Raw genomic sequence first — 16,459 nt, 5'->3', positions numbered from 1 at the left:
AAAGGTAGTGATTCTGAGATAAATAACTCACCTCCGTATTCCGGCCACCATCTATAAAACATAAGTTTCTGGAGTATGATAGAAATCCAGGCAGAAGTGGGTACTGCATACGCTGGAGATTAGAGTCAAGATTAGAGTGCTGCTGGAAAAGTACAGCAGGTCAGGCAGCATCCGAGGAGCAGGAAAATTGACTTTTCGGCCAAAAGCCTTTCATCAGGAATGATAGAAATCTGTCCTATTGCCTAGAACTCCAACAGCACTCAAGTAACTCCACACCATCCAGGACAAAGCAGCATGTTTGAATAGCTCCCCGTCCATCACCATAGAATCCCTACAGTGTGGAAGCAGACCATTCATTGAATCCGCACTGTCACTCCAAACAGCATCCCACACAGATCCGCCCCCTCAAACCTATCCCTGTAAGCGTGTATTTCCCACGGCCAATCCCGGGTCCCTGGCCCTGTAAGGCAGCTGTGCTAACCACTGAGCCATGCCAACCATCATCAACATCCACATTCCCCAACTCTCAGCAGCAGCAGCTGGTGTCATTTACAGGACATACTGCAAGAACTCACCAAGGCAGCTTCCAAACCCATGACCAACTACTACCATCAGGAAGAACAAGGGTAACAGATACATGGGAACACTACCAACTGCAAGCTCCCTCCAAGCCACTCACCACCTTGACTTGGAAATATATCACCTTGTTCCACCTGTGGTACCGAGTCAAAATCCCTGAACTGACTCCCTAACATTATGGGGGTTACTGCACCCCAAGGACTGCAGCGCTTTAAGAAGGCAGCTCACCACCACCTTCTCTGAGATAATTAGAGATGGCCAATAAATATCGGCCTAGCCAGCAATGACTACGTCCTGTGAAAACGTTTTAAAAGGTGCATGCCCCCATCAGTCACACACTAGAGCTCATACCTGACCCCAGATACTGCCCCCCCTCACCCTCACACCCTTATCCATGCTGCAAAAACCACAGCCACCTCCCAGTGTCTCCAGATACCTCCAGCTGATCAACTTTCGTGGGCACATCAACCAAACACAGTGGCAGCACAATCACTTCCATTCTTCACCTCTCTGTTGTAGGGCAAAGGAAGGTCCAAATGCCAGCTATCTTGGAGGTCAAGGTGGCAAACAGGCACTGCTGTCTGGGACTCAGAAGAAGATTGTGTATAGGGGAGCTCTAAATGAGCTTGCACTCGAACAGGGCGAGTGAACTAGCTGGCCTGTTGGAGAAGTCCTATTTTTCCACAGTCAAGTGCCTGTTGCTCTATGTAATGGCATTGTGGTACCCAGCAAGCTCTCTGGACAGTGCTTGTGAGGGAGAGGCAAAGGGTAGGTTAGTGGTTAACACTACTACCTCACAGTGCCACCGTCCTGGGTTTGATTCCAGCCTCAGATGACACTCTGTGTAACGTTTGCGCATTCTCCCCTGGTCTGCGTGGGCTTCCTCCCACAGTCCAAAGATGTGTGGGTTAGGTAGATTGGCCAGGCTAACTTGCCCATAGTGTGCAGGCTAGGTGGATCAGCCATGGGAAATGCAGGGTTACAGGAATAAGGGGTAGGGGTTGGATTGTGTGGGATGCTCTTCAGAGAATTGGTATGGACTTGAAGGGCTGAATGGCCTGCTTCCACATTGTAAGGATTCTGTAATTACCCAAGTATGTTGCCAAGTATCTTCTGTCTTAAAAGAAAGTTCAGGACAAATACAATTTGGTCAATTAACCACAAAGCGACAGTGAGTGCTATCAGGCAACACTTACCCAGTGACAGCGTGTCCCTCTACAAAACGCATTCACTTGAAAGGGCTGGCAAATGGTGAGTTCAAAGCTAACTTTGAAACATGTTGCCTCACCCACTGCACTGAAGTGTCCCCTTGCTTTTTGTGCTGAACTCCTGGAACAAGAATTTAAAACCCATAACTTTATAATGCAGAGGCTGCCCATTGGGTCATGGCTGAACTAACTCCAACCCCTTGATTTGTTTTCTCAGCCAAAAACTTTTCCTTTCCAAATATTTGTTGGATTCCCTTCTGAAAGCTGCTACAGACTTTACACTTGCATCAGGCAGGCAAGTGACAACGTGCTCAGAAAAAACAATCACTTAATCTCCCTACTAGTTATTTTGCCCATTTTCTTAAATATAAGCCCTTTGGTTACTAATTCTCCTGTCAATGGAAGAGTTTCTCCCTCTTAAAATTTATAATCTTGATAATGTTTATTATATCTCCCCATAAATTCTCTGCTTTTAAGGGGAACTAGGTTACTTTTTTCCACCTTCTCCACATAGCTGCAGTTAATCTAACCTTTCATCACCTTTACTTACAATGCAAAGAAGCTACAAGATGGTAATTTGTGGGTTAAGAATGTGGGCGTGTTGCGGGTGCTACCGAAGACAGTTTTATTAGACTGTGTGCTATGCACAGCTCTCAGATCCCAAGTCCATTTGTGAAGGTGCAGTGAATTTGAATGATCATGAAACGGTGGATAAAGTGCATCTTTATCCTGGAGTTAATCCCACTACTTACAGACAGCTTCCAGGCACGATACAATGGGTAAGTCAATCAAATGTTATTGTTGTATTGTCAGTGAAGAAGACGGTTGGTATTTGCCTAATGTCAATAATATATGACAATAAATCCATAGTTCTGGTGGAGCTCCCCCACCCAGTGACAATGATCCACCAAATCTGGACATGATTGAATTCATAATCTAAACCAATGTTGCCATGCAGTGTTGCGGGAGTGCCACACTGTTGGTGGTACCACCCCACAGCTGAAATGTAAAACCAGGGTATTGTCCATTCATTTGGGTTGATGCAACAGATCCCGTGGGACTATCCTGGTGCCTTGTTCAATATTCCTACTGCATAATACCATTAGAGGTATGGTAAGCATCCATCTGATTTTGCTGCTGGTAGGATCTTGTCATAACTTGACTGAAGTGATTGAGGTTGGAAGCTTGGTGTATCAAATGTTGCTCATTCACTGTCTGTTGTTTAAGTAACTTTTGAATAATCTTTGCCCTTATTTAATTCATGTCCACAATCAATTCCTCATTAACACCAATGAATACACTTCAAACAGTATGTTGTTGATTGGCAAGTGTTTTTGAAGTACTCTGATGTTTACAATTGTTTTAAAAGCACCAATTATTTTTTATGTCTCTCTAATCTGGTAGGGTTAGATGCATCAGCTGACTATTAGAGCACTTGTCTGTGTTTAAGTAATTCACTGGAAAATCTACTCACTTAACAAGTCTGTGGTCTGCCCAGTATGTGTTAATGAGCAAACATTAGCACGCAGACATTGCCAACAAATCCTGTTTTTTGACTAAGTCCGCAATGCATTGGGTTTGTTGGAGGGTTGTCAGATGGAGTTTTCTCACCCTAGTTTACCAAACTCACAGCATTAATTACCTACACCACGCCTATGGCATCTCTCATGCCCACTTTCCACCCCACCTTACCCACATCAAATTGCTCCTCAGCAGATACCTATGTGATTGTAGGCAGTTCAGCCGATAGGTATGGGATGCTGCATTTGCCTTATTGTATGAGGACCTGCTGACTGATGGATGCCTTTATGAACTCCATTGAGGACAGTCACCTCAGACTTTGAGACATGGTGGCCTGGTTGCCACCCACACACTGGGTATACTTACCAGGTAAGCTGCTGGCACATAGAGCAAATGTGAGATTGATGTTGTACTGCAAGATATACACCCCCCGCCTAGGCAGATGACTGCACAGCAGCAAAGTCAGCTGCCTGTTTGCGTGACTGCACGTCATGGTTGTGATGCTATGAGCACACAGATAGGCATTAAGTGAGTGAATGCCTTGTCTGGTCCGTGAACCTGGTGTCTGTCCCTTTGCACTGAGTCTCTCCACTATTGCCTTTTAACGCCTATTGCCAGTCTGCCCTGCAATGCAAGTCTGTGCTACCAGAGCACATAGCTGGTGTACAGCAGAAGTGCCAGGTGGCTGTGATGGGTTAGCACAGACTGGATGCTAATGTCGTTGGAAGAGGAGTGCATTCGGCCAATGCTGGGCAACATGGAGGTGATTTGGAACAAGGTACACACTTTGGTTTCCTTGGTGAGTTTTCCGAATGTCTAACTTGTTTGGTGAGTCTCATCGGTCGCGGAGGTTGAATATTAGCAAGGCAAAGCACTTAACAACCATTAGTCCCTGTCAATTAACATCTGACCACCAGCCTTGCGTGAATCTAGTCACACCACTTCTGAAAATCATACAAGATGGAGCGGGACGATCTAGCTGTGCCTGATGGCACTCGTCATCCGATTCTGACACACATTAAGATTCCCCTCACAGTTCTTCTTGCACAAAACTAATGAGGCTAACAGCTGGGTATTGCAACAAAAGCAGTCAGGGGCTGCCACCGGGCACTCAATATTCCAAGGGAAGCATTGATGAAGGCCTAGGAGTATGGGCAAATTACGGACGAAAACGGATTTCTGGTTAACATTATTGGGGTGAAGAATGTTGGTTGAGGCAAACATGTTCAGCAAAAGTGTTATAAACCAATCCAATTCTAAACATTACTCCGGGACTACACAATGTGGCATTTGGTGAGAGAGTTGAATATTCCACCCTTCCTGGTGGCCTACGATCTTCTTGGTTTTGCTGTGCTGCTAAAAAATAGTATTGACACTGTTTGCTGAGATAGAGAAAGCTTTAATCTTATCGTGTTTTTTAAAGAAAAGATTTTATTGAGGCTTTATCTTTCCACAAGGAAGATCAAGATCACATAACCCTTGGTATTGAGATTTAGGGCCTCAATAGTCCATTACAAAGTCAGACTACACACCTTTTACCACATATTCCACCCTTCATGAACTTGACCTCACACAAAAACCCTGCTATCCATATGCTGATATGCCCAAGACCAGCTGACCGACTGTCACTGTTCTCACTCATCCACATTGGCTGCTGGATCTGCAAAGATCAATTCTAAATTTCTTATCTTGCTTTCCAATCCCACCATGGCTTTGTCCTTCTGTATCTTTTAGGATTTTGACATTCCTCCACTATCAGTCTCTTGTTAGTCCCCAAATTTAACCACTTCCTTTTAGCAGTTGTGCCTGCGATTTTGAAATTCTTCCTCCAAAACACTTGTGCCTCTCCACTCTTCCCTCCTGAATGAATCATCTCTTTTGTCAAGCTTTAAGTCACTTATCCAAGTACCTGTTAATGCAGCTTGATAGGGATATGTTTTGAAAAAAACTCCTGTTAAGTTCTGCAGGACATTTTGGAACTATAGAAATGCTCACAGCACAGGAAGTGTCCATTTGTCCTGTCAAGTCAGTTTGCTCCTTAGGAGAGCGATTTAGCTGGTCTCACTCCCTTGTCCTTTCCCCTAACACTGGAAATATCATCCCTTCAGGCTGATATCCAATTCCCTTCTCAAAGTCCTGATTGAAACTACCTCCACCACTTCCTTGGGCAGTAGATTCCAGATCCCAGCCACCCACTGGATAGAAGCCTATTTTCCAATGTTATCTTTGACTCCTCTGCCATTTCATCTTTAACCAGCGCTCAATTTTTTTTGTACCTTATCCATCCATCCCCTGGATGAGTGCCTCATACCCTCCATGCCAAGATTTGCCTCTTCACCCATCCCCACGGACCTTCACACCATCCATGCCAAGCTATGACACTCACAAGCCCATTTGCATACCATACACTCTGTTTAGAAGGAATGGAGCCGATAGTAATGTGTTTCACTACAGCCCAATAAAAGTGTCACTCATTCAGGCTCTGTAAAGTAAGAATTCTCGTGAACTATTCTGTGCTGAGAGCCCAGGCACCCAGTTGATTGTTGAAACACCTGCCACCCCCACAAGCCCCTCCCTTCCACCCCACCCCCAAGAAAATATTGCTTGATTGACAGTTCTGGTTCTCTGATCTATCCTCTCAATTGAAACAAAGGATTTTTTTTTTCCCTTTTGGGTTGGCACACACAACCTTCCTTCACATCACCAAACCACCTGTAGTACTTTTCATCTGTCACCAATAAATCACTCAATGTGTTTCCAATGAATCAAATTACTGCAATCCCCAGCAAGGGAAATGCAGACGGTCAAAGGTGAGAGAGAGGTAGAGAAAGAGGGAGGGAGCTACACCAAAAAGGAATTGGAAATTGCAGGCTGGTTAAACGGACAAGTAAAGAGGTTTCAGGTGCTTGCAGTTTCTGCTGTTAACTTTTAAAAAGTCCAGATGGTTGACATTGTTACTGGGCTATCTTGATAATATTTTAAAGAAATTGGATGATGATGCATTAATGTTTTAATCATAAACTTCTTAAATGTGTCCTATTGTCACTGAGAGATTAATTGGTTCTTACAGAATGTATCAGAAGTGAATAGGCATGGAAATATCATAAGCTAGTATAGAGGGTATGGGGCTCATAGGGTGTCCATGAGAGCATGAAAGGAGTGGGTATTTTGAATTTACATTTCCAAAGGTTCCTTCATGGTACCTCTGAGGTGCCACAAAGCAGGAGTCCATTAAAAGCTAATTCTGAGGACCTTGGACATGCTGAACCAAGCAGTAGAGTCAGCCAGGTCTGGTGTGCACAGTGGCCACTCCCAAACTAGGTTACACCCTTAACTTGGCGGAAATCGGAGGTGTTGGGAATGGGGCGGGGAATAATGGAATCAGGTCCCAGCTTCCATTTTCACATCTCCACAAAGTCTCCCTGCCGCCATAAAAATGCTGCTCCTCATGATTATTGATCATTTTTCTATCAGCCTGTTCTTTCCTAAGGAGGATAAGCCCAGCTACTTCAATCTATCTTTCTAAGCACACCATGGGAACATGTATTTGTAACATGCTAAATACAAGAAGAAACCAAAGTTAGGTAAATGAATTTTGTCTCTCATTTCAGGGACCAAATACTCCAACTCATCCCTAGGGATTTCGAGCAGACGCAGTTTCTGAGACAACTCGTGGAGAACGACTGGGTATGTTCAGCAACGGGTCTGTGTGGTTGGTATTCTGGTTTGGGTTTCAATTAGGTAGTCTCCAGGGTTATCATTCAGCACATTGTCCACTCCCAATACACTTAATACACTAACCTAACATTGTATCCACAGTGTCGTCTTGGCCTTTATTACTGCTTATAAAATGGTGGAGTGAATCTTATCGGACATATATATATATACATATAGCAAACTTTATTTTTGCAAACTTTATTTTAACCAGCACTTTATGAGTCGGCACTCTCAATAAATCGACAAAAAATATATACCTCAAATACAGCAATGTTTACTATATAATTCCATACAATTATCATAATTTGATAGAGTGTATTGGCCTCAATTGAATGGCCACATGAAATATCAACAGTTGATTAAATTTCGAGTCAACTTCTCCTCAAATACTGCAATGTCCGAGTCGTCAGTCGATGTTGAGTGAGAAGGCTCTCTGCTGGTAGGTTTTATTTAAGGCAAAGTTACATTATCATTTAAGTGATTCATGCTGTAAGTAAAAGTATAACAGTGATTTGGATACCCCTGCATTATGTTTCTATTATTTAGTGTGGATGTTTATATGTTGACCTCTTGATAAAGTGGAATATTTGATCATCTGGCACTCTCCTGGTCCCATAGAATGCCTGTTAATAAGATGTTTGTTGCATTTATAATGATCAGATTGTCTGCTTTAGTGATAGCTGCAGGCCAGTTCACCCAAAGATGTCCCATGCTATTCTTAAATTAATGCTCCAGGGATCTTTTAATGTCCACCTTGTTACGATCAAGTGAGGAGAAGTAAATCAAATCAGCTCCCCTCGTTTCAAGTTTCTCAGCTTGTTACAACAGAGATTCACCAGAAAAAAATAAGGAGCCAATTACAAGGTTTTCTTGAGTGAAGGGAAAAGCAATTTTATCACCTGACAGAAACAATAAAGACCCAATATCAAATACACACACAAAGACAGGCAAAAAGTTTTAAAAAAGGGGGATAGCATCTTGTACAAAAAGAACACCAAAGAATCAACAATTTAAAGTGCTTAGGTGTTCTTGAAATGTGAGGTTTTAACCTGAGACTATGGTTAGCTAACAATATTCTGGATCCAAGGTAGCTGTTAATATTGTAGATCTCAGGTGGATGTTCGTTTGCCAGTTTGCTCGGTCCTTCAGTAATCTGGGAAATGGAGATTTTCATTCTAGTCACAAATCGATCTTCTCTGGTCTCCCCACAAATATACGTTGGATACGTTGGATTCCTGAAGAAGGGCTTATGCCCGAATCGTTGATTCTCCTGTTCCCTGGATGCTGCCTGACCTGCTGCGCTTTTCCAGCAACACATTTTCAGCTCCCCACAAATATAGCTGGTTTGTGTATTTCAATGTCTCAATTTCTTGTTTTCAAATGAGATGGTCAGAGGTTGTTGTTGTTTTATTCTCCAAGACCAGAATGTCCCATAAAGCTGTATAGCCAACAGGAGCTAGAACAGTGTTTCTCAAACTGTGGGTCATGCTGTCCCGGGAGGTCAGCTGCCATTCTGAGCAAGTTCTAACAGCTATGAGGCCCCTTTAAATCTCACAGATTTTTAAATAATGCTGAGACCTAAGTGTTCAATCTTGTAGGTCTGAATCCTGTTGAAAAAGAGCCCTAAAGGAATGGTTTGTACTTTTCCCTTAAAACCCTATGGGGTAAACAGATTTTCTCCACTCTGTTCTTAAACCCTAATAAAGTCCCACACATAAGACTTAAGGATGCAATCGAGACTGACTCTTCAATGTCACACTGGGAATTGTCAGACTGCCATGTTTCATGAGATATTAAACTGAATCTCAAACTACATTCTCAGCTCAACATGATAGTGTTACAAGATGGACTATCAACTTTGGACGGCCATCTGATTTAATACGTTGGATTTTCATGGACTCATTCCTGACTCACCTCCACTGTAATATCACAGGCATGTCGTCCCTCTGCTCTCACAGACATCTTCCACTCCTGTGATGGGGTAAATTTACCCCACTCAGGCTAATGTTCAGACATCCCATTGGGGTGACAATGAGAAGAAACGCAGGGACCACTGAGTTGCAGGTCTGGTTGATTGGTTTGAGTCTCGTTTGATGAAAGTTTTAATTTCAGTTCAGCTGAGTTCTTGGTAATGATGGTTTCATGAATCTTGCCTCAACATGTGGTCAGGTGCATAGTGTGACCAATTTTAAGTCAGCATTTTTTCCTTTTTGAAACCATTTCATGGGAATGTGAGAAGAGGAGTAGGCCACTCAGCCTGTCAAGTAGATCATGGCTGATCACTTACCTCAATTCCACATTATCTCCACATCAGTCCATGAAAGCCCAACGTATTAAATCAGATGGCCGTCCAAAGTTGATAGTCCATCTTGTAACCCTATCATGATGAGCCGAGAACGTAGTTTGAGATTAGGTTTAATATCTCATGAAACTTGGCAGTCTGACAATTCCCAGTACGACATTGAAGAGTCAGTCTCAATTGTATGCTCATGTCTTACGTGTGAGGCTTTATTAGGGATCAATTAGTCTCACTCCAATGCTTTTTCATCAGAGTCTTTTGTCATTGCAAAAATCAACAAAGCCTTTTTTTCATTATATAGATGGGGCTCCCTTGCATTGTAAAATGTTTTTTATAAATCAAGGCTCCTGAGTATGGCTTTAAACAAAGACAAGATCTTGGATTCAATGATGATTATAGTCACGTGATGTTGAAATTGGTTGTTAAATATTTACTATTCCAGATAACAGTGATATGAAATGATTGTATTATCATTATTAGTTATAACAATTCTTGAGGATCTATGTCAGTGATGACTGAATTTACTGAACCTTAGAACCAAATACAATAACCTGCAAACAAATGAGAGCTGCAAGACTCAGAAAACCAGGAAGAATACATTTTTATTACTATTGCTTGAAGATGCTTAAATTTTCCATTAACATCAATAAGTGATGTACATGTACCAAGTGTCTAAATTCGAATTAATGTTACATTTTAGGTAATGTTGAGAGTTATCAAGGCTCATCACAAATGGGGGTGGAAGCCTTGTGAATCCCTCCTGAAACAGCCAGAATCAACACCACTCCTCCAGTGCCCTCAAAAGCAATCTGGAGATTTAAAAACAATGTTTTAAGAAATCAACCCATAATTTATACTTCTGCCTAGCTGCCTGATATGTAATTCTTTCTCACTTTTGTCCGTCTGTCTCTATCGGTTTGTCTGTCAGTCTTTCTCTCACACACACAGCCAATCTCTCTCTCTCTCTGTCTGCCTCTCTGTTTCGATCTGACTGTTTGTCTCTCTACTGTCTGCCTGTCTCTCTCTCTGTCTATCGCTTTCGTTTGTGTCTCTCACCTTTGTGTCTCTCTTATCTTTCAGTCTGCTAGTTTCTCTTGTTTTTGCCCTGTCTTGTCTTTCTGTACATCTCTCTCTATCTAGTGTCTGTCTCAATCCTGTCTGTCAGCCTAGCCCTCTCTTTATCTGTCTCTATCTCCTTCACAGTCAGTGTATATCTCGGTGTGCCTCTTTCTATCTGTCCTTGTCTGACTGTTCTTCTCCTGTTTATCTCCCTCTCCCTGTCTGTCAGTCTCTGTCTTTTCACCTGTCTCTCTTGCTCTCTCTCATGTCTGTCCGTCTTGTGTCTGCCAGACTGTCCCTGTCTGCCTGTCTCTCACTTTTGTCTATCTGTTCCTGTCTTTGCTGTCACCTCTGCCCACTTCCCATAACACTGACCAAGAAAATACCTGACTGAATAGGCATCTCAGCATTGTCCTTTCAATTTGGGTTCTTCTCAACACAGCTAGGTCAACCAACCGTCAAGGAGGGAAGGAACTGCAACTCTCATTGTATCTACTTCCTGTGCAAACACGATGGGCCGAATGGCCTCCTTCTGCTCTTTAACAACTCTGTGATCAACGAGGCTTTGCCATGCAGCGGCTTCACATCTGGGCACAGCATCGCCCCAATCAAATTCAAACTAAATCTAATTAAATGGAGAATAAAAACGTAGGCAGGCATTGGTTGGGTGGGATTTTGGAGATTTGGAATTTCATTGGGGGGGTCAGAGCAGTGAACATTAGCCTGACTACAATCTCCATGAGGAGAAAATGAGGACTGCAGATGCTGGAGTACCAGAGTTGAAAAGTGTGGTGCTGGAAAAACACAGCAGGCCAGGCAGCATCCGAGGAGCAGGAGAATCGACATTTTGGGCATAAGCCCTTCTTCAGGAATGAGGCTGGTGTGCCAAGCAGGCTGAGATAAAAGGTAGGGGGGAGGGAATTTGGGGGAGGGGCGTTGGGAATACAATAGGTTGGAGGAGGTGAGGCTGAGGGTGATAGGCCGGAGAGGGGGTGGGGGTGGAGAGGTTGGGAAGAAGATTGCAGGTCAAGAGGGCGGTGCTCAATCCGGGGGTTGGGACTGAGATAAGTTGGGGGGAGGGGAAATGAGGAAGCTGGAGAAATCTACATTCATCCCGTGTGGTTGGACGGTCCCTAGGCAGAAGATGAGGTGCTCTTTCTCCAGGTGTCGTGTTGCCATGGTCTGGAGATGGAGGAGGCCAAGGACCAGCATGTCCATGGCGGAGTGGGAGGTGGAGTTAAAGTGTTCAGCCACGGGGCAGTTGGGTTGGTTGGTGCGGGTGTCCCAGTGGTGTTCCCTGAAACGTTACACAAGTAGGCGGCCTGTCTCCCCAATGTAGAGGAGACCACATCGGGTGCAGTGGATGCAGTAAATGATTTGTGTGGAGGTACAGGTGAATTTGCAACGGATATAGAAGGATCGATTGGGACCTTGGAGGGAGGTGAGGGGGGAGGTGTGGGCGCAAGTTTTGCATTTCTTGCGGTTGCAGGGGAAGGTGCCAGGAGCGGAGGTTGGGTTGGTGGGGGATGTGAACCTGACGAGGGAGTCACAGAGGGAGTGGTCTTTCCGGAACACTGATAGGGGAGGGGAGGGAAATATATCCCTGGTGGTGGGGTCTGTTTGGAGGTGGTGGAAATGACAGAGGATGATACGATGTATCTGGAGGTTGGTGGGGTAGAAGGTGAGGACCAGTGGGGTTCTGTCCTGGTGGCGGTTGGAGGGGCAGGGTTCAAGGGCGGAGGAGCGGGAAGTGGAGGAGATGCAGTGGAGAGCATCGTCAACCACGTCTGAGGGGAAATTGCGGTCTTTGAAGAAGAAGGCCATCTGGGTTGTTCGGTATTGGAATTGGTCCTCCTGGGAGCAGATGCAGCGGAGGCGAAGGAATTGGGAATATGGGATAGCGTTTTTACAGGGGGCAGGGTGGGAAGAGGTGTAATATAGGTAGCTGTGGGAGTCAGTCGGTTTGTAGTAAATGTCTGTGTTGAGTTGGTTGCCCGAGATAGAAATGGAGAGGTCTACGAAGGGGGGGAGGAGTCTGAGATGGTCCAGGTAAATTTGAGGTCGGGGTGGAAGGTGTTAGTAAAGTGAATGAAATGTTCAACCTCCCCGTGGGAGCACGAGGTAGCACCAATACAATTATCGATGTAGCGGAGGAAAAGGTGGGGGGTGGTGCCAGTGTAGCTGCGAAAGATGGACTGTTCCACATATCCAACAAGAGGCAGGCATAGCTGGGGCCCATGCGGGTGCCCATGGCTACTCCTTTGGTTTGGAGGATTGGAAGAAGTTGTTAAGAGAGAGGACCAGTTCAGTCAGTCAAAGGAGGGTGTCAGTAGAAGGGTACTGGTTGGGTCGGCGGGAGAGGAAGAAGCGGAGGGCTTGGAGGCCTACTTGATGGGGCATGGAGGTGTTCAGGGACTGGATGTCCATTGTGAAGATAAGGTGTTAGGGGCCGGGGAAGTGAAAATCATGGAGGAGGTGGAGGGTGTGGGTGGTGTCCCGAATGTAGGTGGGGAGTTCTTGGACTAAGGGGGACAGGATAGTGTTGAGGTATGCAGAGATGAGTTCGCCTGGAGGAAGAGCGTCTCATCTTCCGCCTAGGAACCCTCCAACCACACAGGATGAATGTAGATTTCTGCAGCTTCCTCATTTCCCCTCCCCCCCACCTTATCTCAGTCCCAACCCCTGGATTCAGCACTGCCCTCTTGACCTGCAACCTTCTTCCCAACCTCTCCGTCCCCACCCCCTCTCCAGCCTATCACCCTCACCCTCACCTCTTTCCACCTATCGTATTCCCAGCGCCCCTCCCCAGATTCCCTCCCCCCTACTTTTTATCTCAGCCCGCTTGGCACACCAGCCTCATTCCTGAAGAAGGGCTTATGCCCGAAACGTCAATTCTCCTGCTCCTTCGATGCTGCCTGGCCTGTTGTGTTTTTCCAGCACCACACGTTTCAACTACAATCTCCATGAGTGGGATTTTCAGCTCTCCTCCCCGCCAAGCTCTCCCTCTGACCCACAGAGATGGAGATAGATTTCTGTGAGCCGCACTCTATGGTTACAGAGAGAAGTGTGACTCACGAGCTGTGGGTTGGCCACCCCTGATCTACATTGTGATATTTTGCACAGATCGATTTATGGAGGCCCCAGATCCCGGAGGGAATTCAACCTCAGGGTGAGGTTCACGCTCGGGTCCCAGCCTCAGCACTCGGCACAGTCAGAGGTGAACTGAAGAAAAGGGCCATCCAATACAAGTAGGTGTAACTCTGAATGATCAAAAGCATACAGATTAAGAGCAGATGAAGGCTATTTATGTAGAAACATAGAAAACAGGTGCAGGAATAGGCCATTTGGTCCTTCGAGCCTGCTCTGCCATTCAATATGAATATGACTGATCATTGTAATCTCAGTATCCCACCCTGCTTTCTCTCCATACCCCTTGATCCCTTTAGCTGCAAGGGCCATGCCCACCTCTCTGTTGAATATATCGAACAAACTTTCAATGCTAGAGAACAGCTTTCAATGCTAGAGAATTCCCACAGGTTCACAACTCGCTGAGTGGAGAAATTCTTCCTCATCTCAGTCCTGAATGGCGTAACCCTTATTCTTAGACTGTGACCCCTAATTCCAAATCGCTGCAACATTGGGAACATTCTTCCTGCCTGTCCAGTCCCATCAGGATTTCATATGTTTCTATGAGATCCCCCTTCTCATTCTACTAAATTCCAGTGAGTATAAGCCCAGTGGATCCAGTCTTTCTTCATACATCAGCCCTGCCATCCCAGGAATCAGTCTGGTGAACCTTGGCTGGACTCTCTCGGTTCCTTCAGCCTACTTCTTCATTCAATAAGATCACGACAAATTAGATTACTCCCTATTCCCACCTACCCCACTCAGGAACCTTACACCCCCTTGCTAATCAAGAATCTAAATGATTGTAAAGTTTTCTTTCCCGCTGCCATGCTTATGGGGGTATGGCTGGTGTAGTGGAAGTTTCACTAGACGAGCCACCACAGGCAAAATGCTCTGGGGACATAGGTTCAGCTCTCACCATAGTGACTGATGGAATTTAAATAGAATGAATTAATCTAAAGCTAATCTCAGTAATGGAGACCATGAATTGATTATCATGATAACCCAACTAGTTCACTAAAGCCCTTTGGGGAAGCAATTTTACCCTCCTTAACTGGTCTGGCCTAAATATGACTCCAGAGCCACAGCAATTTGGTTGACTCTTAATTACCTATTGAAGTGCCATAGAAAGCAATTCAATTTGTGCCAAACTGCTACAGAAGAGACAATCAGAATGAAGATGGATGGACCTTTGCAAAAAAATTCAATGGCACACTCAGCACAACAAAGTCCTCCTTGCTAACATATGGCATTCAAGCCAAAATTGGGAGATCAGTCCCACAGACGAGTCTAGCGAGAGCCTGACATCGTCATACTCACAGAATCATACCTTGCAGAAAATGTCCTAGGTATCACCAGCACCATCACTGGATATGTCCTGTCCCACCAACAGGAGTGGTCCAGCAGAGCTGGCGACACAGTGATACACAGTCAAAAGGAAGTTTCTCAGGGAAACGTCAACATCGATTCCAGATTCCATTAGATCTTATGGCATCAAGTCAAACATGGGCAAGGAAACCTCCTTTTGATTAGTACCTGTCACCGTCTGCCCCTCATCATTTCACCTCCATGTTGAACAACATTTGGAGGAAGCACTGAGGGTGTCAAGGGCACAGAATATGCTCTGGATAGGAGATTTCAATTTTCATCGTTCATTGGCTTGGTAGCACTATTACTGACTGAGCTAGGTGAGTCCTGAAGGACATAAATGCTAAACTGGCTCTGCTGCGGCTAGAGAGAGAATCAACAAGAAGGAAGAACATACTTCATTCCACTCATCTGCTTGTTTCAGGTATATATTTATCCAAGGCAGCACTGATAGGAGTACTCAGTGCACAGTAACTGTAGAGACAAAATTCCATCTTCATATCAAAAAAAACCCTCCACTGTGTTGTGTGGCACTATCACCATGCTAAATAGGTTGCAAACAGATTCAGCAACTCAAAACTGAGTATTCGTGAGGAAGGGTGAGCCATTTGCAGCAGCAGAATTGTATTCATCTGCAATGTGCAAATTCACAATCCAGCATTACCACTGTAACATTACCATTAGGCTAAATGATCTCACAACCGGAAAATCGAAGCTAAGCTCTGCAGTCCTACCATATCACGATTGGTAGTGGTAAGTTAAACAACTAAGCTGAGGTGCTGGCTTCACAAATTTGCTCACCTTCAACAATGGGCAAGCCCTTCACATCAGTGTAAAAGGTAAGGCAAGAGAATTTGATCTTCACAGAATCTCTACAACGTAGAAGCAGGTCATTTGGCCCATGATGTGCACAATAACCCTCCAAAGAGCAGCCCACCTAGACCCACTCCGTCCCTGTAACCCTGCATTTCCCACAGCTAACCCACCAAACCTACAGATCCCTGAACACTATGGGGTAATTTCCCATAGGCAATCTACCAACCTCCCTTTGTACTGAGGGAGGAAACCAGAGCACCCAGAAGAAACCCACGCAGACACAGGGAGAACGTGCAAACTCCACACAGACAGACGCCCGAGGGGGGACTCATCTTCATGTATTCATCCTCAGTTAGAAATATTGAGATGTTTCATTTCAGTTGCCTCCTGAGGACCACAGCATCACAGATGCTAGTCTTCAACCAGTTTGGAATATTCCCCATCTATGTCCTCTCCAAAATAAACAGGATCCTTGACCATCCACAAAGTGGTACAAGGTGTTGACAGTGCACTTACTCAGTACCAACCTGCTAACTGACACACAGCTTGAGTTCTGCCAGAGCCACTCAGCCCATGATATTTTTACATATTTGGACAGTAAAAGATGAACACAAGCTGAAAGATGAGGTGAAGTGACAATGATTGCCCTTGACAGGATGGCAGCATTTAACCAAATGTAGTATCAAGTTCCTCAGGGGATTGCCCCAGACCCAATTAGGTGATAGTCCAACTTCCTGAATGAACTTCCCTCCTTCAGAAGGTCAGA

The 16,459-nt window shown here is 44.9% G+C and overlaps 1 protein-coding gene across 1 annotated transcript in view; it reads left to right on the top strand.

Annotated features, from left to right (window-relative positions):
• Nucleotides 1-2,263: 2,263 nt before the first annotated feature.
• LOC122551992 (carboxypeptidase O-like) overlaps nt 2,264-16,459 on the top strand; it is a 46,601-nt gene continuing 32,405 nt past the window's right edge. The window contains exons 1-3 of the mRNA XM_043694554.2: nt 2,264-2,566; nt 6,920-6,995; nt 13,507-13,631. Of these exons, the coding sequence (XP_043550489.2) occupies nt 2,481-2,566; nt 6,920-6,995; nt 13,507-13,631 (287 nt within the window). The 5' untranslated portion in view covers nt 2,264-2,480. The remainder of the gene's footprint in view (nt 2,567-6,919; nt 6,996-13,506; nt 13,632-16,459) is intronic.

The sequence above is a fragment of the Chiloscyllium plagiosum genome, unplaced genomic scaffold (assembly GCF_037043375.1).
Source record: "Chiloscyllium plagiosum isolate Xiang-an unplaced genomic scaffold, Cpla_swu_hap1 HiC_scaffold_7, whole genome shotgun sequence".
Lineage (NCBI taxonomy): Eukaryota > Metazoa > Chordata > Chondrichthyes > Orectolobiformes > Hemiscylliidae > Chiloscyllium > Chiloscyllium plagiosum.
This window is presented reverse-complemented; position numbering and strand designations above follow the sequence as displayed.